This window comes from Eulemur rufifrons, chromosome 28 (genome assembly GCF_041146395.1).
Source record: "Eulemur rufifrons isolate Redbay chromosome 28, OSU_ERuf_1, whole genome shotgun sequence".
In the NCBI taxonomy this organism is placed as follows: Eukaryota; Metazoa; Chordata; class Mammalia; order Primates; family Lemuridae; genus Eulemur; species Eulemur rufifrons.
Window position 1 is genome coordinate 23,919,007 of NC_091010.1, and position 27,793 is coordinate 23,946,799.

At 36.4% G+C, this 27,793-nt stretch overlaps 1 protein-coding gene across 1 annotated transcript; it reads left to right on the forward strand.

The window, feature by feature from the left end:
* DNAJC12 (DnaJ heat shock protein family (Hsp40) member C12) lies at window positions 1-27,602 on the forward strand. The gene is made up of 5 exons (XM_069460509.1): window positions 1-257; window positions 8,065-8,143; window positions 15,434-15,573; window positions 21,110-21,311; window positions 27,063-27,602. The coding sequence occupies exons 1-5, from the start codon at window positions 180-182 to the stop codon at window positions 27,155-27,157; spliced, it is 594 nt and encodes a 197-aa protein (XP_069316610.1). The 5' UTR covers window positions 1-179; the 3' UTR covers window positions 27,158-27,602.
* Window positions 27,603-27,793: the final 191 nt, after the last annotated feature.

The window sequence follows — 27,793 nt, forward strand, 5'->3', positions numbered from 1 at the left end:
AGTGTGTACAAAGATCTGGGATGACATCTGGTGTGTTGACTGTGGCCAGTCTTAAAGCTAGTTTTTGCCGTTTGGAACGTGCTGCTGTAGCTCAGATTTAAAGAGGTTTTTTCCCTGTTAATTTGAAGCTCGTCGTGCCTCTTGTTTCCGAGGGAAGAAAAGCTGATTCAGTCATCTAAATGGATGCAATACTGAATTACAGGTCGGAGGATACTGAAGATTACTACAAGTTACTGGGATGTGATGAACTATCCTCGGTAAGACAGTGTATAATGCTGTTCTTTTTCACAACAGTATTTCAAGTTTTTATTTAAGGTTTTAACTTAAAACTTTTTGTCAAATTGAACTAAAGACCTAATCTTGTATTATTTTAAAGCACTTTTGGCTCAGAGAAAAATTAAGAATTTAAGTGTATATTGAGTCTTTACTTGAATAATGTCTTATGGTAACTTTATGGATGCTTCTGATTAAATATGTATATTCTGGCACATGGCCATACACAATCAGTATACTGAAAATAAATACGTGAAATTTTATCATAATTTCTGATGGCAGTGTTTCGTAGTATACATAGGCTATATCTTTATTATGGTAACTCATACTATAATTGAAATGAAAGGTGATTTTTTAGTAAGTTAGGGATTTTATTTTATTTATTATTATTTATTATTAACTATTTTATTTATTTTTATTAAAATATAACTATTAACATTAATGTTTTAAATCAAAATGTTTTTATATTTATTCTTTTTTCATAAAGGCAGGAATTTAGTTATAGAATGTACTTAGTTTTGTTTTGAGGATAGGATGCAATATTCGACACAAAGGATTAAAATCTCTATTTTTGCCACACTGTGAGGAAGTTATGTTAGAAACCTTGAAGTTAAAGCACACACACACACACACACACACACACACACAGAACAGCTTCTAATGCTCTTTTAGTTGCATATTTCTTTTCAAGAATAATATCTTACTCTTGTTTATGTTGGTGGTAATTTGCTTATAGCAATTGAGAAAGCTTAATACCTTTTGTACCATATATGTTATTCACACTTCAGATTTTATTACTACCAGATAATTTTTGAAGGAATAATTTAAAATTAACAGAACATAATTAAACTTGATAAGGTTAATTTGGATTTTTAAACATATGCACTAGGTTATAAAGTAAAGGTCACTAAATCCCCCAAATAAATCTTTTGACCCATTTAATCAGTCTTTTGAAGTTATACCCTTATCTTTTCAGTCTACAAAGAAGGAGGATTCATTTGGATACACTCACAAAAAATGATCCCATTGTTTATGTATAACAGTTTCATTTTATGGTTACCAGGTATAGTCATACTTCTCAGTGTCAACAGTCCTTTTTCTGGATGTATTTTACTGATCTATTAATGGCATAACATATCTAGATAACAATCACTTATTTTTAATGAAATGACTCACAGTTTTGTCACTTCTTTTTATATGTATCATTTTCTCTCTTTTTCTCAAAGGTATGTTTCCCATTAAAAAATATTTTTATGACTTCTTTGTCTATTTAGTGTGACATTTCGTTTACTTTATTTGTAATGGATAAATTTCTTTAACTTCAAATATCCCTTGGTTTGATACTTTAAAATTAACCAGAACTCTTCATACTCAAAAGCAATTTAGCAGTTATAATTTCAAAGCAATCTGATATTTTGATTTTACTTATAACAATTGAACTGAGACACCCACATAATAGTTTTGCTTTGGTATATAGTTCTTATAATTTAAAGCTCATACTGGAAGTTGATTAAATTCTAGGTAAAGTTACATATTTTCTGGTAGTTTAAGGGCAGTAATTTTGAAACTTTTTCTTCTCAGAGACTTTTAAAAAATCGTCCTTCACAAATTGCAACTACAATCATGACAATAAACAATGAAACTAATTTCCTACTTTACATAAATGACATATATAAATTATGGAAGGATTTCCACATTGTATAGAAAACAACATAGCCCCCATTGAAAAAAAATTTACCAAATTTCGATCTGAAGTCAGTCAGCCTTTTCTCCTTATAGTGGATTTTACACAGAAGACACATGCTATAAAACCCTACAAAGTCCTTATTGATGCATACTCTACTCACTAAGGGTGTAAAGCATCCTCACTGGTGTGGATCTTGTTTGTTTTTTAATGTTTGGTCACTGTTTCAGTAGTAATGGTAAGAAGACTTCATGACTTCAAGACTTCATGGACTTGAAAATTGAGCACAAACCTGATAAATGGATACAGATTTGTTTCCTTAAGCCTCTTCTTATTGCCTTCAGACTGTCTGGGTTCACATCTTGACTCTGCCACTTACTAGCTGGGTGGCCTTAATTAAGTTATTTAAGTTTTCTATGTCTTGGTTTCCTAATTTGCAAATGGGAATATATAATACCCACCTCAGAGTTGTTGTGGAGATTAAATAAGACACGATATAGAAAGTGCTTTGAACATGGCCTGGCACAGAGTGGTAAATTGTTATTGTGGCTGTTGTTTTGGCCTCACAGTGATATTGTGTGCTTGGAACTTTGTAAATTTATCCTATCCTAGAGTTTGCATTCTTTTAAAAATGTTTTATTTCAAAATAATTTTTGCCTTACAGAAAAGCTGCAAAAATAATAACCCAAGAGTTCCTACATACCCTTAACCCAGCTTCCCTTTATGTTAACATCATACCTAGTGGAAGTACAATGATCAAAACCAGAAAATTAACATTGGTAACTCAACCAGGGGTCAGCAAACATTTCTTAGTAAAGGACCAGATGGACAGAGTCAGTACTTGGATGAGGCATGCAGGTGCTTAGGATGCAAATTTTAAGGAGGCACAAACTCTCAAGGCTGTGCAAGTATAGACCTTTTGAGAGAGGGAGAGAGATCCTTCTTTAACCTCGGTGTCCTGATTGCCTTACCTGGTGCTGGCCATGAGATCGCAAATATTTTAGGCTTTGTGGGCCTTAGGGTTTCTGTCCCAACTACTAAGCTCTGCCATTGTAGAAAGTAGCCACAGACAATATGTAAGTGAATGACTATGGCTGTCTTCTAATAAAACTAGTAAAAACAGGCAGCAGGCCAGATTTGGCCTGTGGGCCAGAGTTAGTCAGTCCCTGATCAAAATTATAGGTCTTATCTAATTTCATCATTTTTCCTAGTAATGCTCTTTTTCTGTTCTAGGATCCAAGCCAGGATCCCTTACTTTGTTGTGTTTCCGTAGTCTCGTCCAATCTGACCCCTTCTACCTTCTTTGTTTTGTGTGACCTGGACATTTTGAAGAGTACTGGTCAATTGTTTTGTAGAATGTTCCTCAATTTGGCATTGTCTGATATTTTCTAACGGTTAGATTGAGGTTATGCATTTTGGGGAAGAATATCACAGAAGTGATATTGTGCCTTTCTCAGTGTATCATACTGGGGGTCCGTGATGTTGATGTGTCTTATTGACCTTGATGACTTGGTTAAGGTGGTGTCTGTCAGGTTCTTCTGCCAGGTTTTTCCGCAGTAGGATTATTATTTTTCTTTTTGTAATTAACAGATATCTTGGGAAAGATAACTTTGAACTATACTGTTTCTCTTCAAACTTTCACCCACTGAATTTAGCATCCTTTGGTGGATCTTGCCTGTAGCAGTTACTACTGTGGTGTTTGCCTAATGGTAATTTTCCATTTTCCTCATTTGTTTATTAGTTAGAATTCTTCTGTGAAGAAAAGCTCTCCCTTCTCTCACGTTTATGTGTTTATTTAGTTTATTTTTTATCATTATTGATTAATAGAAAGTTATTGTATTTTAAGGGTTATAACCCAAATACTACCATTATTTATTTTGTGGCTCAAATGGTTTCTATGGTTCATATTTTAATTAATTATCATTTGATTAGAATGCTGTAGGAGGATCCCTCATTTATTTCAGGGATATTGCTAATATCTAGAGTGCTGTGGGAAACATTCAGTTTTCAAACTGAGTGAATTGAAATGATGGATACTGAGTAACTCACTTATTAAAATGTGTCTTCTTTTTTTTCTGCGGCACACTCTGCAGCATATGAATTTCCATCACTAGAATCAGTTCACTCTTACAATGAATAAACCACAATTTTCAGAAAGCTCCTATTACATTACAGTGATGTTACTTGAAAAAGAACATCTGTTAGCCTATAATAAAGTATTTCTTGAATACTTACCATTGGGCCAGTACTAGAAGTGATGGGGAGTGGGGTGGGAAAAAAAGCAAAACAAAACAAAACATAGAGATGATACATGGTGCTAGTGTGTGAAGAACTTGGTATCCAATTGATAAGCCAAAGCTAATACAGAGGAAACAATTTGAAAACAATGAAGTACTGTGTTGTGTGGCGCTGTCTATAAGTACAACAGGAATTAAAGAAAGAATATCTGAAAAGACTTCAGGGAAGAGATGAAGCTTGTAATAGTCTTATTAAATGATCATAATTTAGAAGCATGGAGGGAGAGACATAGGGCGTTTGTGTGGCTAGGGGAATCTGGAGAAGATTCATCCAAGTGGGAGTCAGATTAGTCTTCATTGCATGCTAGAATATTTCCTTGCACAGACCAAAATATTGTGCTAACAGAATACGGAAAAGATAAGTTTTTAAGTTTTAAAATTTAAGCTCTAAAATTAAAATATACTCAGTAAGAAAATGTGGAATACAAAGAAAGCACAAAGAAAAATGTTAACCCAAACGTTTAACATTTTGGAGTATGACATATGCATGTTAATTATCTACACATAATATGCTGTATCTATGTATGTATGTAAATAAGTACATGCATATATGTATTATATATTTATATATGTTTGGAGTCAGACTGTGTGGGTTCAGTTCCTGGATCTGCTACTTTCTACCTGTGTGACCTTGGGAAAATTACTTAATTTTTCTATGTCTTGGTTTCCTTATCTGCAAAATGAGAATAATAAAGGTATCTATAGTATGTCATAGAGTTGTTGTGGGAATTAAATGAGACACTATTTGTAAAGTGTTGAGAACAGTGCCTGGCACATAATAAGTCTCAATAAATCTTAGTTATGATAATAATTACTATTATTATCATGATTACATACATGTATATTTACATAATTCCTTTTGAGATAAAACACTATGGATTTATATTGCACATAATATCTTACCTTTTCTCATAGAAATATATAAACTTTCTCAGGTTGTTAAAAGTCTTCTACAAGATGATTTTTTTAATGACTACTAAGTATTCTAGCTAATAACTATATTACAATTAACTTTAACAAATATCACTTATTGAACACACAGGTTTTTGTTTAAAATTTATATTTTATTCATTGAACTTACTTATAGCTAAATTCTTTTCCCACCTCTAATTATCTCCTTAGACAAATTCCTAGAATTAGAATGTTGGATCAAAGAGTAAGAAACAAATTAGGGGCTTTTCATATGTATATATTCCAACTGCTTTCCAGAAAGTTTACACCTATTTAAATCCTCACCGGGAGTGCGTGAGTGTTCATTTCTATGCACCCTCAGTAACACTGGTTTAATAACTCCTTCTTTGGCTGTTTTGATTTATTTGATTACAAGTAAAGTTGAACATTTTGTATGTTTACTGGCCAGCAAGATAGGCAGTTTTCCAGATCACTGGACATTGGATCAGGAAGGCAGGGTTCACTGGACCTTGATGTGGAGGCCTCAGCTGCCTATGGGCTGCACTTGGCACTGGGCACATGGGGTGGAGAGGCCAGGAGATAAATAGAATGTGTCCAAGACAAACTAACTCGCTTTACCAGTTTACCTAGAACCAGCTGTACCGGAGGTGTGTGATAAACTTTGTGATAGTTAAAACTATGAAAAATAGTGAAAGACATATGGACTATTCTCAATTTAAAAAAAATATGAAATTGGCAAAACCCCAGAAAACATAAAGAAGAAAAAAACAATCACACATGTTAGCATTACTGAGAATTAACCATTTTGACACACTTGCTTCTGTGGACCAATACCAGAATGTTTTTTAGTGGGACATGGATTAAAAAATAAAACAACAGCAACAATAAAAACCCAAAACTTTCTACCTTTAATAAATAGGTATAATATTATCCATTTGTGTTATTTAAAAACTCCAAGGAATACGTACATAAATATGTGTTAAAAGTGCGTTTTGAAGGATATAACCTATTATCTTGGGGAAGAGGGGTAAAGGGCTTTTACTTTTATTCTGTATTGATAGAAATTTTTTCAAGGAGAGTTTGTATTTATAAATTACTTATTAATTAAAAATGCTTATTACTGCACTCCATAGAATATTTAATATTTTAAAATTTAAAAACAAGTCTAATGCTCAATTATATTTGTTATATAAGTGAGTTATGGTGACTGATGATTAAAGGGTTAGCACCTAGGAAGAGGAAAAACACAATTTATTACAGTTCTTAACAGGAAGTTTGTCTCTTCCTGTTATTCCAAGAAGTTCTCAATAGAAGCTTACCAAAGAAAGAATAGAGTTAATAGGCTGGGCTTTATACATATGCCTATCTAATACAGTCTGACTTTGATTGTTAAAGTGAAGACATTTTTTATGAGATTTGACTAAGGATAGCATGGAGCTCGGAAGAATATGAATCTTATGACAATATTGAGCTGAGTTGCTTGAGAATTTAATTTCTCAAACAAGAGGTAATTTGCTTTCACTTATTAGTGGTTAGTAAATATGGAACCCCATATTAGTTTACTAAGCCTGCAGAATTATTTAAAGCAATGGTTAAGATTAAAGGATGACTGCTTAGTTAACAAAAAACTCAGCATTTTTAGTCACTAGCTGAATGACTTCAAACAAGTTACTTAACCACTGGTATTTAATTATAGCTACTGTTACCGAGTTCTTACTATGACCAGGCTTTGTGTTAAGTGCTCTACTTATGTTATTCATCTGATGTAAAGATAAGGAAACCCTAGACACGTGGAAGTTATGTAATGTGCCTAAAGTCTTGTGGAAGAAGTGGGATTTAAAACCAAGCAATCAGGTTCTAGAGTCATGTAACCACTGTTGTCTCCTGCTACAGTCATTGCAGTTATGATTAATAAAACCAAGTCTTAATTCATATTAAGAGGGATTAGGTGGGTAAATGAAATCGTATCAAATCATGGATGGCCCTCAAACCTCATTTTAGTTTGGGCTGTTGTTTTTGTTTTCCCTGTCAAAATCTGTAACAATCCTAACTGGTAACAAAATTATTAGGTTTGAATTATGTTCTTTTTCTTTTAATTGTGAAATTCTTTAATAAAAAATAAAAGGGCCAAAAGGCAGAAAGAAGGAACTTTATAATGTATGCTATATAAATTTTAACTTATAATTTATAATTCAGGGATAGTCATCCCTGAATAATGAATGGTGGTTAAGCATCTTGGAAGAATTCAGATATGTGAACATATATTTTATATATTCTTAGGAGAAAACTATCTGACCATATTGGACATTTAAATATATTGAGGCTGGGCTAGGTGGCTCATGCCTATAATCTCAGCACCTGGGGAGGCCAAGGCAGGAGGATTGCTTGAGGCCAGGAGTTTAAGACAATCCTGGGCAACATAGTTAGACACCATCTCTACAAAAATAAAATTAGCCAGGCGTGATGGCATGCACCTGTAGTCCTCCCAGTTACTTGGGAGGCCGAGGCAGGAGGATTGTTTGAGCCCAGGAGTTCAAGGTTGTAGTGAGCTGTGAACATGCTGCTGCACTACAGCCAGGGCCACAAAGCGAGATTGTCTCTTAAAAAAAAATGTGTGAGTATATATTGAGCTCATAGGTGTCTTGGGCCATCATTTAAGTAAAGCAGCAGGTTAAATTGTCATCAGACCACAATATCAATAGGAATTTTTAATGGATGCTTTCTGAATTTGGTTATCTAGGAAATTATTTCTTAGAGTAAAAAGTCAAAATAGAAGTATAAGGATCAAAATAAAAAGTTGAGTTGATCATGGCTGTTTCAGGCAGGACTGTTGCTCATCTTCTTTCTTCATGCTATTCAAGTTAGACTCCTTATTGTAAACACTGATTTTTGTTTTAGGTTGAACAGATCCTGGCAGAATTTAAGGTCAGAGCTCTGGAATGTCACCCTGACAAGCATCCTGAAAGCTCCAAAGCTGGTAAGAATTTAATAATGGCTCTTTCTCAAGAAAATGAATAGAAAATAGAACCAAAAAGCTGTTGAATAGTAACTTAATTTTCTTTTGTTGATTATGCTCAAAGTTATTCTTTCGTTCAATGCCAAAGTTGTTTTTGCACTATTGGATGATAGGAGGGGAGAAGACTGTGCAGGGTCTCCTCTAATAGTGGTCATTTAACATGCATTTTTCTTTCTGCTATAACGTGCTGCTTTGTGGTTTAAAATTTATCTAGTTCATACTTTATTTCAGCTTTTGAGTGTTAACTTAAGTACGTTTGTTACCAGGCCTTTGTCTTGATGAGAACCTTGCTGCAATTTCTTCCTTTCCATGGAAGTGAATATATCCATATATTCATACTTTTGTTTCTTTACTTTATTATCATTTAAATATGCTTATGTCTGTCCAAGCTTGGAAAAATACTAACAAATCAATATTCATTCTGCAACTCATCTCCCTCCTCTCCCTCCCTGTGTCTCTCCCTCTCTTCTGAGCCAAACTTCCTGAAAAAGATATCCATAGTTGATGTCTCTACTTCCCTTCTCCCCAGTATTCCATTTTTTTCACTCTGACTTCCTCCCCACTCTTTCTTAGGAATGACCAAGGACTTCCTGGTTGCTAAATGCAATGGTTACTTTTTAGCCCTCATCTCCCCTGAGTTTGCTTCAAAATTTGACATTGTCCACGATACCTTCCTTCTTGAAACATTCTTTTCTCTTAGCTCTCAGGATAATATGCACTTGTGGTTTTCCTCCAGCCTCTTAGGGCTGCTCTTTCTCGGTCTCCTTTGTGACTCCTTCTCTGCTGCCCTAAGGTTCCCTCCTAAGCTCTCTTCTCAGCTTACCCCCCACTTTCTCTCTGGAGCCTTGTCCAAGTCTGTGGCTTTAATCACCAGCTCACTGTTTTTTTCTTTTTTCTTTTTTTTCCCCATTCAGAGCAGATTGAAGAGTCTGAACCAGCTCATTGTTGATGGCATCCCAATCAATCCTTAACCCAGTTCTTGCTCCTCATCTTCAGACTATAGTTTGGACTGCTTCTTGGAAATCTCCATTTGGAAACATTTCAAAGTCACCCTTTCAGAAACTAGACTCATATTCTCCTTTCACCCCTTCTAATATCTTGCTTATTTTTCGGTTTCCCCATCTCAATGAACACCACCAGCATCCATTCACTTGATCAAGCAGAAACTGTGTCTCCTTCCTCTCCCTCATGTCCACATCTGGTCGATTACCCAGTGCTGTTGATTTACCTTCCACATCTCTCTCTGCTATGTCCTCTTCCCTCTGTCCTCACTGCCACTGCTGTAGGTAGGCCCCCATCATTTCATGCCTGCATCCCTACAAGCATTCCTTTAATTGCTTCTCATTGCAGATAGTGATTTTTCTTTTTAATTATGGAAAAAATATTTATATTTATTTACTTTTTGAGACAGAGTCCCACTCTGTTGCCCAGGCTGGAGTGCTGTGGCGTCAGCCTAACTCACAGCAACCTCAAACTCCTGGGTTCAAGCAATCCTTCTGCCTCAGTCTCCTGAGTAGCGGGGACTACAGATGGGCATGTGCCACTATTCCTGGCTAATTTTTTCTATATATTTTTAGTTGTTCAGATAATTTCTTTCTATTTTTAGTAGAGACGGGGTCTCGCTCTTGCTCAGGCTAGTCTCGAACTCCTGAGCTCAAACGATCCTCCCGTCTCGGCCTCTCAGAGTGCTAGGATTACGGGCATGAACCACCGAGCCTGGCCGGAAAAGATATTTAATATGTACAAAAAGCAATAAGCAATAAAGAATATTATAACAGATGCTGACGTATGTAACACCCAGTTTAAAATTTTACCAATGTAATGGAAAACTCTTGTGTTTTCCTACTCTGATTTTATCCTCAGGATAGGTAAATATTATATCTTCAATTTGATGATTATGTTTACTATATGCATATAGTATGTACGTATATGTGATTTTTTCTGTAATGAAAATATCAAACTAAGACCTAGCTATAACTCCACGTTGCACAAACCCAAACTCTATTTTTTTTTTTTGAGACAGAGTCTCACTCTGTTGCCCAGGCTAGAGTGAGTGCCGTGGCGTCAGCCTAGCTCACAGCAACCTCAGACTCCTGGGCTTAAGTGATCCTACTGCCTCAGCCTCCCAAGTAGCTGGGACTACAGGCATGTGCCACCATGCCCGGCTAATTTTTTCTATATATATTTTTACTTGGCCAGATAATTTCTTTCTATTTTTAGTAGAGACGAGGTCTCACTCTTGCTTAGGCTGGTCTCGAACTCCTGACCTCGAGCGATCCACCCGCCTTGGCCTCCCAGAGTGCTAGGATTACAGGCGTGAGCCACCGCGCCCGGCCCCCAAACTCTATTTAGACATTTTTTTCCTTGTCTTAAAGCTTCTTATTAATTTTCTCTAGAAATCACTGATCCCTGTCTATATAAATGCATAATTTTCCAATATATGAAGTCATCTTTTTTAAGATATTTTACTATTACTTTTGCTCATTTGATTTTTTCTCTTATTAATTTATTTACGGTAACATGAACAAATCATAGGTATAAGCTTGATAAATTTGTGCGTATGTATATCTAGTTTAACCACTGCCCAGGAGGAGAGTAGAACATTATCAACACCCCGGAAATCCCTTTTCATGCCCTGTTCAAAGTTAGCACCTCTCCCATTTTTGGATCTCTATCATCATTGATTAGTTTTGCCTAGTTTTGAATTTCATATACATAGAATCAAACAGTATGTGTGGCTGCTTTCGCTTTGCCGTATGTCTGTGATATTCACCCACATTGCACACATAGCAAGAGTTCATCCTTTGTCATTGCTGGGCCCTGAGGCACAAATCTCTTCATGCTGTGTACCCTCTTAATTCTCCGTCCTCTTTTTTTCTTTTCCGCCATGCCTAGAACTCCATGTTTCAGCCACTCAGAACTATGCTGAATCTTTAATGTGCTCTGTTCTTTCTACTCTCCAGTGCCCTATGCCTGCTGCTTCCTCTGCCTGGAATATCCTTGAGCCCTGCATACCTCCCTGCCTGCTTTGCTTGGCCGGTTGTATTTCTGGGTCAGGTCTCAGCTTAGCATCACTTCCTCTGAGAAGTCCCGTGTGCCCCAGCTACTCAGAGCATCATGTACGTCAGGCAGCAGACTGTGTATCACACCTTCTCCTTATTGCCTGTTTGCTTATTAGTCAGACTGGAAGCTCAGTGAGGCAGACCCCCTGCTTGCCTTGTTCACAGTGGAATGCCCCATACTTAGCACAGCACTTGCTGCAGAGGACACCTACTCTGCATAATTTCTTGAATGAGTGAATGAATGAATGCATGAGCATTTCTTTAGGATACATATTAACTACCTCTCTGAACTGGAGTTAATATTAAGATAGATGTCCCTGCATAAAATTATAAAAATTTGATAAACACTTAAAAACAACCAGTATCCCTGGTTATTCTTTAACTGGGTTCTTTTCCAGTGAAGCATGACTCTGAGTTGTTTCTCTGTCCCTGAAAAACAATTTTTATTCACGATACATGATGAATCACTGTGCAGTCATTGCCATTTCTAGTTGCTATAGTGATGGGGGTTTTCGTGTATGGGCTGCCTCAAAGCCTCTTGTTCAGAGAAACACTGGACTGTGTAAATATTGTTTAAAATGAAAAGGTACATGAACATCAATATTTTCCCTTGTCGGGCATGCAGTTGATATATGATTCAACCTTTGGGTAGAGATTTTTTTAATCTATGTAAGCATCCATCCATTTACTCAATTTGAATTAATGTGACTTTCTGAAAATTTACGTGGTTATTTACACACTTGGAGAAAGATTAAAGTTATTGATAAAAATACTTTAAAATTAAAAAAAAAATCAACCAAATACTGAATTTTAACTTGACAGAAATTCAGAATATAATGAACAGATTTCAAAACATATCTCATTAGGGTGAAAGGCTAGCCTGTAGAGGAACTGCAGGTAGGAGAAATGAAACATGTATGTATACCTTTCTGGTCCACTAAATGTAGTCTCAGCTGTTGCCATGGAAATTACTGATTTGTTAGCATGATGGAGTAGTGGATGTGAACACAGTCTTGTCTGTCTGGCTTGTTCCAATCTCCTACTTGTGAGCTGGTTGACCTTGGGCAGCCTCTCAGAGCCTCAGTATTCTCACAGGTAAAATGGATAGAAATAATATATTGTTTCATGTGTCTGCTGTGAAGATTAAAGGAGGTATCCTGCATGTGGGAAGTGCTCAATGGATATTGGCAATTATGATTCAGTGAACTTTCTTTCAGAGATAAAAATTTAACAAAATGGGATAGTTTTCTTTTATTAAGTAACCATTAAAGTTCTTTATTTTATTCATAAACAAATCTAAATCTAAGGCTGTTAGAAATCCCTTCCCTTTTCCAGGTATAAGTGATGTAGGCAGGACTGGCTATGCTACAGAAATTGTGTCACTAAGCCTAGAAGAGCCTACAAGCTCCAGGCCGGTGCTCCTGCCAGCCCCTTTGTGTGACAGTAACTGCTGCAGATCAACACATTATATTAACTTCTCTTTGACTACGAAGAAAGGAGGTTTCAGACTAAATTAAGGGCCTGTGACATATTTTTGTTACTGATGTGCAAACTTCAAAGACATCTGGGTATTTGAAGAAGGGTATATTTGAAGAACAAATTTCTTTGTTAACTGATATCTTTTAATGGCTCAATGTTTTCTTGATTTAAAATTTCTTTATTGCTTTTTTTCCCTTATAATAAAAATAATGTAGCAGTAATAAATAACGTTGAAAGGGAACGTCTGCTCTTATCTCTCCCTGCTAGAGAACAACTATTTTTTTTTATCTCGATAGATTTAGGGGTACAAGTTGTTTTTTTGGTTACATGGATAAATTGTATAGTGGTGATGTCTAGGTTTTTAGTATACCCATCACCCAAACAGTGTACATTGAAGAGAATCACTATTTACAGTTGGTGTGTTTTCCTACAGATTTTTTTTAAAGCATGTTTGGACAGCACATTATTGTTCTTATTAATATTTCTCAAGTAATTGTAAGTGGCATAAATTTAAAATGTGGCTATAATAATACAAATTCTATTGTGAAATATGAATTTAAAAGAACCTTTGTATTTTCAAAGTAGACCCAGGAGTTAAATCAGAATATCTCTCAAGAGTTCCAGTATCATTTGCTCATAAAAGCTTATAAAATGAGATCTCTTTTCCCAGAACTGGTAAATGTTTGTCTTGTGTGATTCATTTGATAATACGTTAAAGAACAAATATAAACCCAAACTCATTTTTATTAAATGTGGTGAAGAGGATGGAACAAAAATAAAAGTCCACATTACAGGAAAGATAAGGTCTCTTTTTCTTTCTGCTTATCAACTCTTGTTGAGGGATTGACATCAGCATAATTCTAAGCTGGCTTCTTTCATTCTGGAAATTCTGGAAAGTGAGGCCAACAGTAATGTGCAAAGTGAAGGTGACTCACAGATAAAAATATAAATCTTTACAACCGCTGCATTAGTGGTAACTGGCATGTGCATCCTTGGTGATAATTTAATAAGCTTTTTATTCTCACTGGAAAAAGTGACGTCTTATTTATACAACGGGACATTGTCGTCAGCGACAGGAAGGATTGCTCACTGGATCAAACTGCTATGGCAAGATGCTTTTATTTGTTTTCCTGTAGCTTTCAATATTCCCATCTTTAGGGTTTTCCCTTTAATGCATTAATTGCTACCACCTCCAGGGGTGATATTAAAACAGTTTATGGTTTATAAGGTACTTGTACTGTCCAGCTTTTGTCCTGGAGTTAGCCCTGCTGCATCAGGCAGTATCCCTGGATGCTGGCAGAACACTTGAAGTAGAGATGTTTGGGGGACAGGGCTCAGGAACACCAGCTCTTGACCAACTAGAGTCCGGAAGTATTTCAGGATTTTCCCAATTGGTGTGGAGGAACTTTAAGTATTGACAGTACATATGCCTTGACACTTTCTGTTTCAGGGGATCCTGGTTACTTCCCATGAGGTATTTTTAAGTACTATCGAGGTAATCTTAATTGTATTTCCCAATGATACTATTAAAATGTTCCTAATTCATGAAATGTTTTGAGGTCATGTGCCATTTCTTTGGTGCTTGGAGCTCAGAGAATGGCACTTGAGAATATCTTTGTATTCACCCAAAATAGGAAGCATTAGTTCATTCATTCAGTGAATACTTTTTGAGCACCTACTGCACTGCTGCAGTGGAAGGGATGCAGCAGAGAACACATCAGATAAGCTCTGCCCTTATGAAATTTATATTCTGGTAGAGGTCAGAAATCATAAGTAAATAACTACATAATGTCAGGGAGTAAATACATGAAGAAAAGTAAAGTAGGGCAAGGAGATAAAACAGCGGGACTGATGGGGTAGGCCCCACCAATAAGGTGACACCTGAGCTGGCATCTGAAGGAAGTGAGCTACATGGTGCCTGGGATAAAAGTGTTCTTGGCAGGGACAGCGAGTGCCAAGGCAGAGTGTGCTTGGTGTGCTCGAGCAGCAATCGCTATGGCTGGGGCAAGGGGAGATGGGGGAAAGTAGGAAAGAAATGAGATCAGAGAAGGAAGAAAGGGATAGAGGTCAGGCCTGGTAGGCATGGTAAGAATTTTGGATTTTATTATAAGAGAAATGGGAAGTGTCTGGAAGTTTTAAGCAGAGAAGTGATATTTATATGACTTATTTTTTAAAAAGATCACTCTGCTATGTAGAAAATAGACTAAGGGCAAAGGCAGGGAAGTCAGTGAAGGAGCTGATTATAGCAATTTCTACTTCCTCTAAATCACTATGCTGCTTCCTGCCTTCCAGTCTTCATTTTTACTGTGCCTCTTGCCTGGTGACTACCATCCCTCACAACTAGCACTAGAAAAGGTAGTTTTCTTCCCGGTAGACAGAATTGTACTTTTCCAATGTTTATAAATGTCTGTCTCTCCTGCTAATAATGTCTATCATTCGCGTCTGTGTCATCAGCATCGGGAATAGCACCTGACACATCACCGAAGCACAGTGAAGGGCGTGGATAAACCGTGTGCCAGGCACATGGAATTCCATGATCTCACTTGTCCTTAGGATACACTCTACAAAAGCTGAACGAGGTAAATTGGCCCAAGGTCACATAGCTAGTAAGTGGCAGAGTCATGATTCTAGCGAGATTTGTTTGATAGTTTTGGAGTTTAGAATAATCCTTCTAAGAGAGAAGTTGCTCATCTCTTGATTTGTTTTTCAGTGGAGACTTTTCAGAAACTGCAGAAGGCAAAGGAGATTCTGACCAATGAAGAGAGCCGAGCCCGCTATGACCACTGGCGAAGGAGCCAGGTGTCGATGCCATTCCAGCAGTGGGAAGCTTTGAGTGACTCGGTGAAAACGGTGGGTTTCTCCCTGGGGATGACGTGAATTTGTGAAGCTCAGACTGTCCATGTATTATACTGACGCAGTAGCTTAAAGAGTCCATGGGCAGTAGGAGAGAGAAGACCAAGAAGTTTGTAGCATCTGTACGTAACTCAATATCTACAAAATCCTATGAAGGGGAATTTACCAGAACAGAGGCCATGAATTTGTGCCAGAGAGCCTGTGACTACATTTTTCAGTCTCTTTGGCTGTTCAGTTTCTGTATATACACTCCCCATTATCACTTCCTGTTTTATGAGTTCTAATAAATGTGCTTCTCAAGTTGCTCATATACTGCTAAATTTTGAACCATTGCACATGTATCTCCTCTATCTTTTTTATTAGTAGTTCATATCGGCTTATTCTCTTTTCAAAGCTTATAATTATAATATAAAACCCACATCTGATTAGTCAAAGAAAGTTATAAATTATTCCTATTACGCATTCTGGTGAAAGAATTGTTAGACTTCTTAAACCATTGTGTTATCTTTCTTCATGCCATTAAAAAGTCAAAACATCAAATTAATCAATATAGTTACTGTTACATATTTATTTTGTTCAACATTGACCTTATTTTATTTTATTTTATTTTTCTTAAGAGATAGGGTCTTGCTCTGTTGCCCAGGCTGGAGTACAGTGGTATGATCATAGCTCACTGTAACCTTACACTCCTGGGCTCCTCCCTCAACCTCCTGAGAGTGGCTGGGACTACAGGCACATGCCACCATGCCTGGATAATTTTTTAATTTTTTGTAGAGATGGAGTCTTGCTATGTTGCCCAGGCTGGTCTTGAATTCCTGGCCTCAAGCAATCCTCCTGCCTCAGCCTCCCAAAGTGCTGGGATTATAGTCATGAGCCACTGTACCTGGCCCTAACCTTGACCTTTCTATATTATAGGGAAAATGTAATTTTATTTTTTAAGCAAGAAAACAGGGTTTATTGAGGAAGAGCAAGATGGGTTTATAGAGCAAGAGCAAGAGCAAGATACAGTTGCCACAGATGACCAATGGACCCCTTGAAGTAACAAGAGGCCGAGAAAATGTAATTTTAAAGGTTTCTACATGCCTAGGCATGATTTATGACCTAGATTCTTTCCATTGGAACACTTTTCTATGACATAAAACTTAACATACAGAAATTGTCTTATGGGCAAGTTTTCAGAAACAGAATTAGTCTATAAAGTGATTCACATCTCTTAAATTACAGCCCTTCAGGGTTACATTTATAAAAGATTTCCTGCTTCATAGTTGGGAAAAGGCTTATGATACTGAGGGAGGGTCTTTGAAATAATTGGGAAGAGCAATGCAAAACTTCCAAAGTATATGGTTAAAGCCACTCTGCATGAAGTGTAAATTGTTTTCTTCATTTCATTTTGGAAAGAACTGTACATCCATATCAGTTTCTTTAAGGTGGGATAATTATTTATGAGGGACTAAACATATGCATATTGTATACATTCACAAAATTATTAGAGAGAATCCTCCAAAGGAAATAGTGACTTAACTTTGCATATTCAAAAATAAGATTTTTTTCATTTTCATTGTGGTAAATTCAAAATTCCTTGTTGCTGCTGGCTAAATAAACATTGTTCTACCAACTCTTTGTAACCATATTTCCCAGTCTCCTAAGTGTGGCACACTGTAACTGCAACCAAATTAGTGACTCTTGCTATTCTAATGCTTTCTGATTTATAGTTTATTTGTCTTGATGATCCACTCAACTGTGTCACTTAAACTTTAATAGATATCCAGTTAGCTGTGGATTTTTCAAAAACTCTTCTCCTGCTTTAATTTATATGGGCAGGATCTTTCCATTAAAGACTAATTTCCTGTCTCCAAACGCATTTCTGCTTTGAATTTAGCTTAGCTATGAACTATTTGAAGTCTTAAGAATAATTACATTTTAGATCTTACTGACTGCATCATTTGTCTTGTCAGCAAAAATAAGTAGTATGCTGGGCTCGTATTTGGTTTCATATTTATTTTTATTAGCAGTACAAAAATGATGAGATACATATCTCTCTGCTTTAAATCAGCAGTGATATTTTTTCTCACACAGTCTTCTTTGTTTGGGCTAAACCTTGTTTGTGACATCCTTCTGTTTCTCTTCCTCGGTGAACTCTGAATCCCCTATACCAAGCATTGCCTGTTTTGTACCTCATTTGATAGACTTTCTATAACTTTCCTGTCATTCCTTTCTGTTCTGCTCCTCATAGTAGCTTCTGTATGTGAGAGCCTCACTCCTCTCTGTAACATTTTAATTGTTGCTTTCTGTGTGTGTGTGTTTCATTTGTTCATTCTTTTGCATTCACTACTCTAGAGAAATTAATAGCAATGATCATATCTAGTATTATTCATCACCTAATAGATCATTGTACTTTTGTAGATAAACATCACCATTAGGGTATTTGGGTTAGGTGTATAGTAGTCTGCTTTTATCCATGGTTTCGCTTTCCTGGGTTTCAGTTACTTGTGGTCAACTCTGGTCCAAAAATAGGTGAATACAGTGCAATAAGATATTTGGGGAGAGACTGAGAGAGAGAGAGAGAACATTCACATAACTTTTATTATAATATATGGTTATAATTGTTCTATTTTTTTTATTAGTTATTGTTGTTGATCTCTTACTGTGCCTGATTTATAAATTAAACTTTGTCATAGGTGTGTACGTATAGGAGAAAACATAGTATACATAGAGTTCGGTACTATTCACAGTTTCAGTCATCCACTGGTGGTCTTGGAACACATCCATCCCTCACGGATAAGGGTGAATTACGGTATTACACATACCATTCTGACAATAAAATGGTTATAACTTTAGGATTTGAATTTCAGGTGACATTTCTCTAAAACACATCTGCATGTTTGCATGCCCAGCACATTTATAGATTGTTAAATCTTGTAAAATACCTTTTCCTTCACATCACCAACACTGTGTTTCTGCTTTTTATTTAATTGATATAATCCCTCTGGAAGGAAAATCATTGGTTGGGAGCAATATTAGTTCTCATATCTAGAGGGCAGGATAAAGCACAATGCGCTATTGTAGCATCACACACAGAATCCTAATGTGTGAATCTCCTTTGGGAGAATTCCTCCCATGAGCCAGAGCGTCAGGAGTGCCATGTTTCCATTATCTGGGAGTGATGGAACTGAACTGAAATTTTTTTACCACACCAGGTCTTTGTCACTTCAGTAGCTATTTATTTTTCTTTTCCTTTTCTAGAAGTTCCTTCCGATAGTTTAATTTGTAAAAATATTTTAAGCATTTTCCCAGATCAATGAATATGTTGGAAATTTAAATTTGGACACACAGTGTTGGTTTAAAAAAAAAAAAGGGATATGGAATGAGGGTCTCAGTAATCCAGGCCTTTGGGATCCTGGGATAACATGAAAAGAGAGACCTTTCTAGCTCAAAGAATCTCGGGTAAATTTATCTTGGTCATGCTAAATGATTTTATCCAAAAGGATCCCGGGTATGGATGGCTCTCCTTCTAGCTCCAAAATACATGGTAGAATGGCTTTAGGATGGTTGTGGGAAAATAGTTGCAGCAAAGCCACTGTCAAAACGAAGCCCTGACAAAAATTCTCATAAGCTGTTTAAACTGTCCCATGCCACATCAATTGCTACAAATTTTATAAACAATGAAAGAAACACATTTTTGGTATTAGGATCGTTTGACAAATTGATTGCTTCTGGGAGTGGTTTTCGGATCACCCCCACGTGAGCCTGTTTGCTGACTGTTTCTGGGTTCCCTGCTGGGCGAGGTATCCTTAGGGTGAATCCACCTGGCCACAGACTACCTACCAAGAAAGCCTCATACTAAGCCTGTGTGGCCAGTTTCCTCAGCCAGATGGGAAACAGTCTGCAATTCAACACCTTCTGCCGGTTCAAAAGGCAATCTGTCCTACTTGGATATTATCCAAAAGCGGATCAGAAATCACCCAGACAAATAAAAAATTCAGTCATAGTGATGCAGGATAATAATAACCAGTCAATTTTGTATAGTTATTCAGCTGATCTGTGGCTTATCTGAGTCAACTGATTTTTTTTTCTATTTGTCCCAATGTTTACTAGCATGTAAAACAAAATTTTTTTTATTTCCTAGTGTTGACTAAAGTATAGAATGTAAGAAAAAGACTTTCTAGGAAAAAAAAAATACCCATTAAGGAAAGCTGGTAAACAAGTTAATTGTGAAGGCAGAATAACAACATACTAGTGTCACAGACTGGAAGGTTAGTGGCCTTTGCACCTAGGCTTGGTGTCTGTTTAGTGTGAGTTCACTCCGTGTATATAAAGGTTTTCTGTCTCGTGCAGTTCATTATTTTGCTGTATCGACTCTCTTCTTCCTAGTCTTCCCTCTTAATCTCTAACAATTGCTATCACTTGATATTTTTTATTGATGCTGATTCTATTGAAATGAGTTGCTCCATAATAGACTAGTTCGCTTGATGTTATACAACCAACGTACTGTGCAACTAATACCCCAGTGGAGCTGTGCTCTGTGAGCACAGAAATGAGTGATTTGTAGGCTCTCTGTGTCCCAGCAAACCCGGCTGCTTAGAATCACTCTTATATTAGTCCTTTGAACTACAAAGCATGAGAAGCACCTCTATATGGGGTTAGATACAGTTTGGATTTTTCCTCTGTGTATTTCTTTAATTGGGATTGGCAGATATAAGAGTCTGATGAAAAAATACTTTATTTTGATTTACTCCTAAAGGAGATAGATGAGTAAGACTATTTCAGAATATCTTTGCACTGAGGGCTTTCAACACATTTACTATAGATAAGCCACTAATCCTCCCCACCTATCTAAGGCAGACTTGAGCACTTTGGTTTCAAGAGAGAAATACTGAGGCACAGAGATGAATGTGTCATGTACAGGCCACCTAGCTGACTTGTGATGCTTACAGTTCACATTTTTGGCTCTCTGGGCCCTGAATTCTTGAATTTCTTACTCTCTGGTTTTCACTAATCTTCATAATGTCCTTCTCCGCGGAGGTAGCCACTGGCTAGCCTCTTCTCTTCTATGCATGTGCTAAAACCCAAACCAAAACTACCACAAACCCAAACCAACCAAACAAAAGCCAGATTATTTTCTGCACCAGCTAAGGCCATTGCCTCTTTTTAAAATTAACACTTTTATTTTGAAATAAAACCTACAGAGAAATGCATAACATCTGCATTTACAATTAAGTAAATGGTTGTGAAATATTTACTCTGTAACCATTCCCCCATCCACCCATTTGATTTTTAAATTTTTGGTAGGAAATACATATACAGAACACAAAATGAAAAAGGTACAAAGGCATGTGTGGGGAAAAGTGACCATGAATATTTGGATTAATTAATATCTGGTTTAGTTGATGAATATCTGATTAATAGTCAAATATAACATTCTGTTAATTAGTATTATAATAGTAGGTCAGATATTACCATGCATTAAACTTTGAATATAGAAAACTATATAATATTGATTTAATATTTATATCTCTGCTTTTAATTAATTTAGTCAATGCACTGGGCTGTCAAAAGTAAAAAAGACCTGATGCTGGAAGAACCGGACCAGACCCATCCTAACAAGATTGAAAATGAGGAATGGAATGAGCAAAGAGAAATAAAGAAAGAGAAGCTGACTTCAACCACAGAGAAAATGGAGCAAAAAGAAGAGCCCCTGGAGAAGTCAGTCTCCCCCCAAAATCCAGATTCTTCAAGTAAGTCATGTCATACAACTTTGCAGAATGGAAAGTTCTGAAATTAAAGAGCTTGGTTTATACTGCGTTTATTCTCAGCCTTTACCAATCTGCACAGTAATGCCAAATTTAAGGACTTGTTTAGCATCTTAAAAGATACTTATTAATACTTAGCATTGACACAGAAACTAGAAGATCCATACATTCCTTGCAAGAGAAACTTTAAGACATTTCTCAGAGTGTCTTTTGCTTTACTGAAATAACACTAGCTAACATGTATTGAATGTTTGCTATGCACAGGAACACTCTTTACGTATATTACTTTACATTTATTGTCTCATTTAATATTAATTTTACATATATTAATTCATTTAATCCTCACTACAAGCTTGTGAGGTTGGTATCAATATTATTCCCATTTTATAGATGAAAAACTGAAGCCCCGGGAGGTTGAGTAATTTGCTCAAGGGTGTACAGCTTGTGTGTGGCAGGGAAGGGGTCTGAACAAAGACAGTTTGGCTTTAGAGTTTATGTTCCAAGCCATTACGCTATCCTGAGATGACGTCTTATCTGTAAGTAGCTCTGTAGACATTATGAATCATTTATAGATCCATTGAAACAGGGTAATATAGAAGTTCAACTGCTGGCTCCCAAGCTACACTACCTGAGTTTGCATCCTAGCTGTGGTACTTATTATCTTTATTACTTGGAAAAAGTTACTTGACTTCTCTCGACTTCAGCTTCCTCATCTATAAAATAGGGATTATACTAGTACCTTCTCAGCTGGGTACTGTGGTGCACGCCTACAGTCCCAGCTACTGGGGGGCTGAGGTGGGAGGATTGCTTGAGGCTGGGGACTATAGTATGCTATGATCATGCTCGTGAATAGCCACTGAACTCCAGCCTGGGCAACATAACGAGACTCTGTCTATGAAAAAATAAATAAATAAATAACACCTTCTCATAGAGTCACCATGAAGATTGTGGGGAGATCTATCAAAAATGCTTAGCACAGTGATTCCCCTATGGCAGGCCCTGGGTAAATGTCAGCTGCTATCATTTCTTTGTCTCTCTGCCCATCTATTTAGCCATCCAACTGTGTTAATTTAGTTCAGGTGTGTTATATACACACATTGTAACTGTCCTTCAAATTCTTATTTGTTGATTCTCAGGGTTGTGATATAGCACCCCATTATGATTTAGCCTTTAAGCAGAAGTTTCCATTGAACAGTTGTATAAAAAAAGAAGACAATTAGATAGCTTGTGGTGGAGTATAGTCTTTCTAGAAATAGTCACTTTAAATCTTTCTTTGGGAAGAAATTTACATGCTCATTTCTTGCTGGGAATGAAGATGCTTAGAGTTTGATTCAGGTGTCACTGCTGGTTACCCAAGAGATCTGCACTTAGATTGCATCAGCCTGGTGACTGGACATGGTTATAATATAACAAACTGATCAAAGCAGAGACCAGATTTTAGAAAAACACAGTGTTTTAAGCAACCACACGAGTATAAACAACACCCCCATCCCCATGCAAACATGGGCAAAGACGCAAATGTTTCTGCTTTCAGCCCTGGAATGTTCAGTTCTGTGCTCCCTGAACCTTTGGGAGTTCCCTTAGTCTTTCTGTCTGAGTCAGATTCAGACCAAGTCCTAGTTTACCAGGACTGGGGGTGGGTGAGGGACACTTCAGAGACTCAGGCATGATGCCAAGGCCCCACTTGAGTTTCTTCCATAGGATTCTATGAAATTTTCTTTCTTTCTTTTTACAAAATAGTTCTTTAGATTTTGAAAAACAACCCACAAGTAATATGGGTTTGTTGTTAAAATATTCAAAGAATCATATATAGACGATAACTGAGTGTCTACCCCAGTCTCCCATCCTTCTCTGCTTCTACTTCCTGAAGTAACCAATGCAGATGCTCAGGTGTATTTCCTTCCACACTGTTCTCTACGCTAATACAAGTGTATAAAAATGTAGGTGCACTTATGAGAGCTTTAAAAATAAAGAATGAGGACTGGGCACGGTGGTTCATGCCTGTAATCCTAGCACTTTGGGTGGCCTAGGCAGGAAGATTGCTTGAGGCCAGGAGTTTAAGACCAGCCTGGGCAACATGGCAAGACTCCATCTCTCTAAACAATAGAAAAATTAGCTGGGCATGGTGGCACATGCCTGTAGTCCCAGCTACTCAGGAGGCTGAGGCAGGAGGATCACAGGAGCCAAGGAGTTTGAGGTTGCTGTGAGCTATGATGGGGCCACTGCACTCCAGCCTGGGAAACAGAGCAAGACACTGTCCCTGTCCCCGCCCCCCGCCCCCAAAAGGGGGATTGTACTGTGCACATGCCTCTGTGTTACACAGTGGTTAAGAGTGCAGACCTGAGCCAGATCCCGGCTTTCATTTGATGAGTTGTGTGACTTTGGGCAAGTTGGTTAACCTGTGTCTGAGTTTTCTTTTCTTTTTAATTTATTTATTTAGACAGAGTTTATTTAGACAGATCCTCCTGACTTGGCTTCCCAAAGTGTTGGGATTACAGGTGTGAGCAACTGTGCTTGGTCCATCTTTACTATTTTTAAGTGTGCAATTCAGTGGCAATAAATGATCAAAATATTAGTATCTACCTTGTAACATTTTTTTGAGTAGTAAATAACTTAATACACATAAAATATTTAAATGAGTGCCAGGTACATGGTAAACAGTAAGCACTTTTTTAGTGTTAGCTTTTATTGTTATGGAATTTGTCCTTAGATCCTTACATTCAGAATGAATTCATTCTTTTAAACAGCTGATAATATTCCACAGTGTAGATATATATATATGTGTGTATATATATATAATAGTATGTCAAAGTTAAATAAAAATATAAAGATGAATCTTTATGCAAAACATTTTATTTGGGAAAATATATAAAAACAGAATTGTAGTTTAGGGTATACACACAGACCAGGATGGTCTTTGGTATGTCCAAAGAACAAAGAGAAAGTTGGGTTTTATTAGAAAGAAAAGTGCTATGTATTGTTTTAAAAGAAAACTTACTGGCACTAGCGAAGTTTTTGGGAGCTGGCGAGCTCTGTCTGGTGAGTGACAGCAGCAGGTAAAGCTAGCCTTAGAGGCTTAGCAGTTCCAGTTCATTTCAGCAGCGATTAGGTAAAACTGGCCTTAAGGTTACAACAGCCATTTTGGCAGCTGGCTTGAGATGTAATCCCCGGGGAGATGCTTGTGTCCTGAGTGCTTTGCTCTTCCTCCCCTGGGTTTCTTGACTCTAATCTAGTTGGGTATGACAAGGAACTCCAATTCATATAACCAGTTTCCATAGAAAATTAACTCAGAACGAATTGTGATGCCACTTTTGATGTCCTCATGTTATGAAGTATGTGCTCTTACTGTGGTTTAAGAATGAAGTGGAGCGGGTGAGGGGAGGGAGGATTATTGTTCCGAGAAGCTGTAGTTAAATTATTTACCAGTATCTTCTTAATGCTGCTTAAGAGATTATTGGCTCTTCATAGTAGTGCCTTAAAGCTGGTGTTTGATATATCAAAGTGCAGTTGCATGATTACTTATAATTTCATTTTACTGCAGTGTAAACTTTTATAACATCCAGCATTTAAGACATATTATTCATGTCAGCTTTACCAAGCCCTGAGTGGCTTCTTATATATTACTTTTCAGCATATTTTTTAATTTCCTCAAGCAGTGCTTGATGTCACTTTGGCATTTGCCTTTGATGTCTCTTCTGTGATGAATAGCCACTAAATAGTCCCTATCACATTCTGACTCTTCATTGCAACGAGTAAAATATGGAGCCCAGCATCTGAAAACTGGTGTGCAAGACAATCTCTCTTTTACTTTCTGTTTAAATATGCAACAAATATGACTTATGATAGATGCAATTCTAGAACAAAATAGTTTTGTGTAACATCCTGGAGTAAAAAAAAAACAAACTCAAATGCTATTGGTGTGTTGCCATATCCCTTGGGCACCTACCTTCCCAGACATTGCCGACTCTATGGCCTCTACCACAAATATTGTGACTACCAGAGGGCTTTCTCTGGCCATGGAGCTTGCTTGGCAGCAAATGAGCAGGCAGTATGTGTCAGGGAATAAACGCCCTTTGGATGCAGCCATCAGATAATAATGAATGGGAATAAATTCCCCAGCTCCTTCACACCTCAAATGGGATAACTCTAAGAGAATGCGATCAAACTCCGGTCACTCATGGTGGTAACTTGTTTGATAATGTACCTTTTGTAAATTTGGTTCCCTTTCTCATTCCCCTACCAAGGCCTCCTGGGATCACCTCCTATTAGCCACTTTGTTTCACAATCTTGTCTGGGTGTCTATTTCTTGGGGAAACCAAACTGGAAACTACATCTTTTTAAAACTCCAAAAATGACATTTACTATAGAAATGTGAGAAAATATGGTCAAACAAAAGGAAGAAAATACAATATTTTGGTATATTTTCATTTACGTTAGTATACCTAAAACTAATAGGATCATATCATACATATTTTGTGAATGAGTTTTAATTGTGGGTTGTCAGAAACGATTTCCTTTTTTGCGTTTTCCCCAGATGGATATTTGCCAGATTTGATAATTCTTTAAAAAGTGCAACCAAATTCTGTTTTCCTAAGATAATCACTGTCAACTATTCTGTGTATATTTTTCCTGGCTAGATATTTAGGTATTATTTTAAAATATCAATGAAGCATATTTTATATATTATTCTGTAACTTGCTTTTTCATTAGCGATGTTATAAATATTTTAAAAAGACACAAAGTATACTTGTTTATTGCAGAAACATAAGAAAGTACAGATAAAAAAAGAGTATAAAAAATGAAAATCACGTCTATTTCAACTAACCAGGGATAAATACTGTTAACATTTTGAGTTTTAAAAATTTAGACTTTTAAAATTTTTCACATAAATACGTAAATAATAAATTTAGGAATGAGATCATACTGCAGAAACTGTTTCCTGTCACCTAGCAATATGCTCTGAGCATTTTTCCATGATAGTAAATATTAAAAAACTGTTAATGACTATGTTAAAACCTTTTAACCAACCTTCTTTTGCTGAAGATTTAGATTGTTTATTGATTTTTAAAAAACATTCATAAATGGTACCATCATAAACATCTTTATAGTTAAACCCTTCGACATATCCATTATTATTTCCTTAGGATAAATTTCTAGAAATGGAATTAGTGGGTCAGAGGTTCATACATTTTAACAAGTTTGATAAATATTACCAGATTGCCTGCTAGAAGAGTTTTGCCAATTTACACTTCTAGTAAAGAAGGAAAATGACCTTTTTTCTTTAATTTTCAAGAATGTTGTTTATTATAATTAAAAAAAAATCTTATAACTGAGGAATTCAATTATAGTACTTGTATTTCCAGGGATCCTTTGCCATTGAGCTTTCACTTTTTGAAAGGTTTTTGAAAGGTTTTTTGAAAGCTGTGTAAAAGTTGTTTTCAGTTTCTTTGCAGATGAATTATCATAACTCCCAGCACTGGAGGCATCTATAAATTTCCTTTTGTTTTATGAATCATTTAACTATGTGAGGTCTTCTCATCCATATAAATTGTAATTCCTGTTCATAAGAATACCGGAGTCTGCTTAAATGAATCAGTTTCTGTAGAATATTAATAATTCATATCTTACATTTTACTTACTGCAGTGAAATCTTATCCCCAAGCTGTTTTACTATAACAAGGCTGACTTTTATTTTCCTACCTCTGATTTTAAATATTTCCTTTCTCTCTTTTAAAGGTTTTTCAGATGTGAACTGCTGGCATCTTCGTTTCCGCTGGTCTGGGGATGCGCCTTCGGAACTCTTGAGGAAGTTCAGAAACTATGAAATATGAAATGTCCCTGCTCCATGAAAGAGGGAGAACAAAAGTGTCCCCTGTGCTGCCAACATACAGTCTTTGTTCACGTCTTAAAAATGTCATGTTTATATGTCAGGTTTGTGAATTGCTGAGTATCTATTGATTCTTCCATCCTTGAACCAGTTCTCATGTTTTTCAAATGAGAAAATATTCGGAAGACTAGTTTCTTTCAATATTTGACTAGATTAAGCCTCTTAGATCCAGAGTAGATTGTATTGTATGCTTTTCCTATTATTGCTATTTATAAAAATCCATTTAAAAATCAATCTCTGTACAGTGTATTTAAATACTGCATCGATAGACTGTGATCTCTATTAGTACTGGATGTACAAAAAATGTTTTCTGACTCTTGGCTTAAAATGAAATGTGAAATTACTTGTGTAAACCATAGAGTGAAATAAACTTTCCCAAAGTTCATAAATGAATTTATAATTCAACTATATTTTTAAAATGACTTGAATAGATATTTCTACTTTAATAATTGTGAATTTAAACGGCTACGATTTATTTGAGGAAACGATATGGTTTTACAAGATTTCTTGTGTATAAGCAAGTGATAAACTTATAAATTATGTTCCAACTATGAAAATGGCCTGTTAGGTAACATAACCT

Bases quoted from the DNA above. Each gene is read 5' to 3' on its own strand.
- DNAJC12 (XM_069460509.1), top strand. From the start codon at position 180: ATGGATGCAATACTGAATTACAGGTCGGAGGATACTGAAGATTACTAC. The intron at 15,574-21,109 runs GTGGGTTTCTCC...TAATTAATTTAG, and splicing joins TGAGTGACTCGGTGAAAACG to TCAATGCACTGGGCTGTCAA. The intron at 21,312-27,062 runs GTAAGTCATGTC...TCTCTTTTAAAG, and splicing joins CCAAAATCCAGATTCTTCAA to GTTTTTCAGATGTGAACTGC.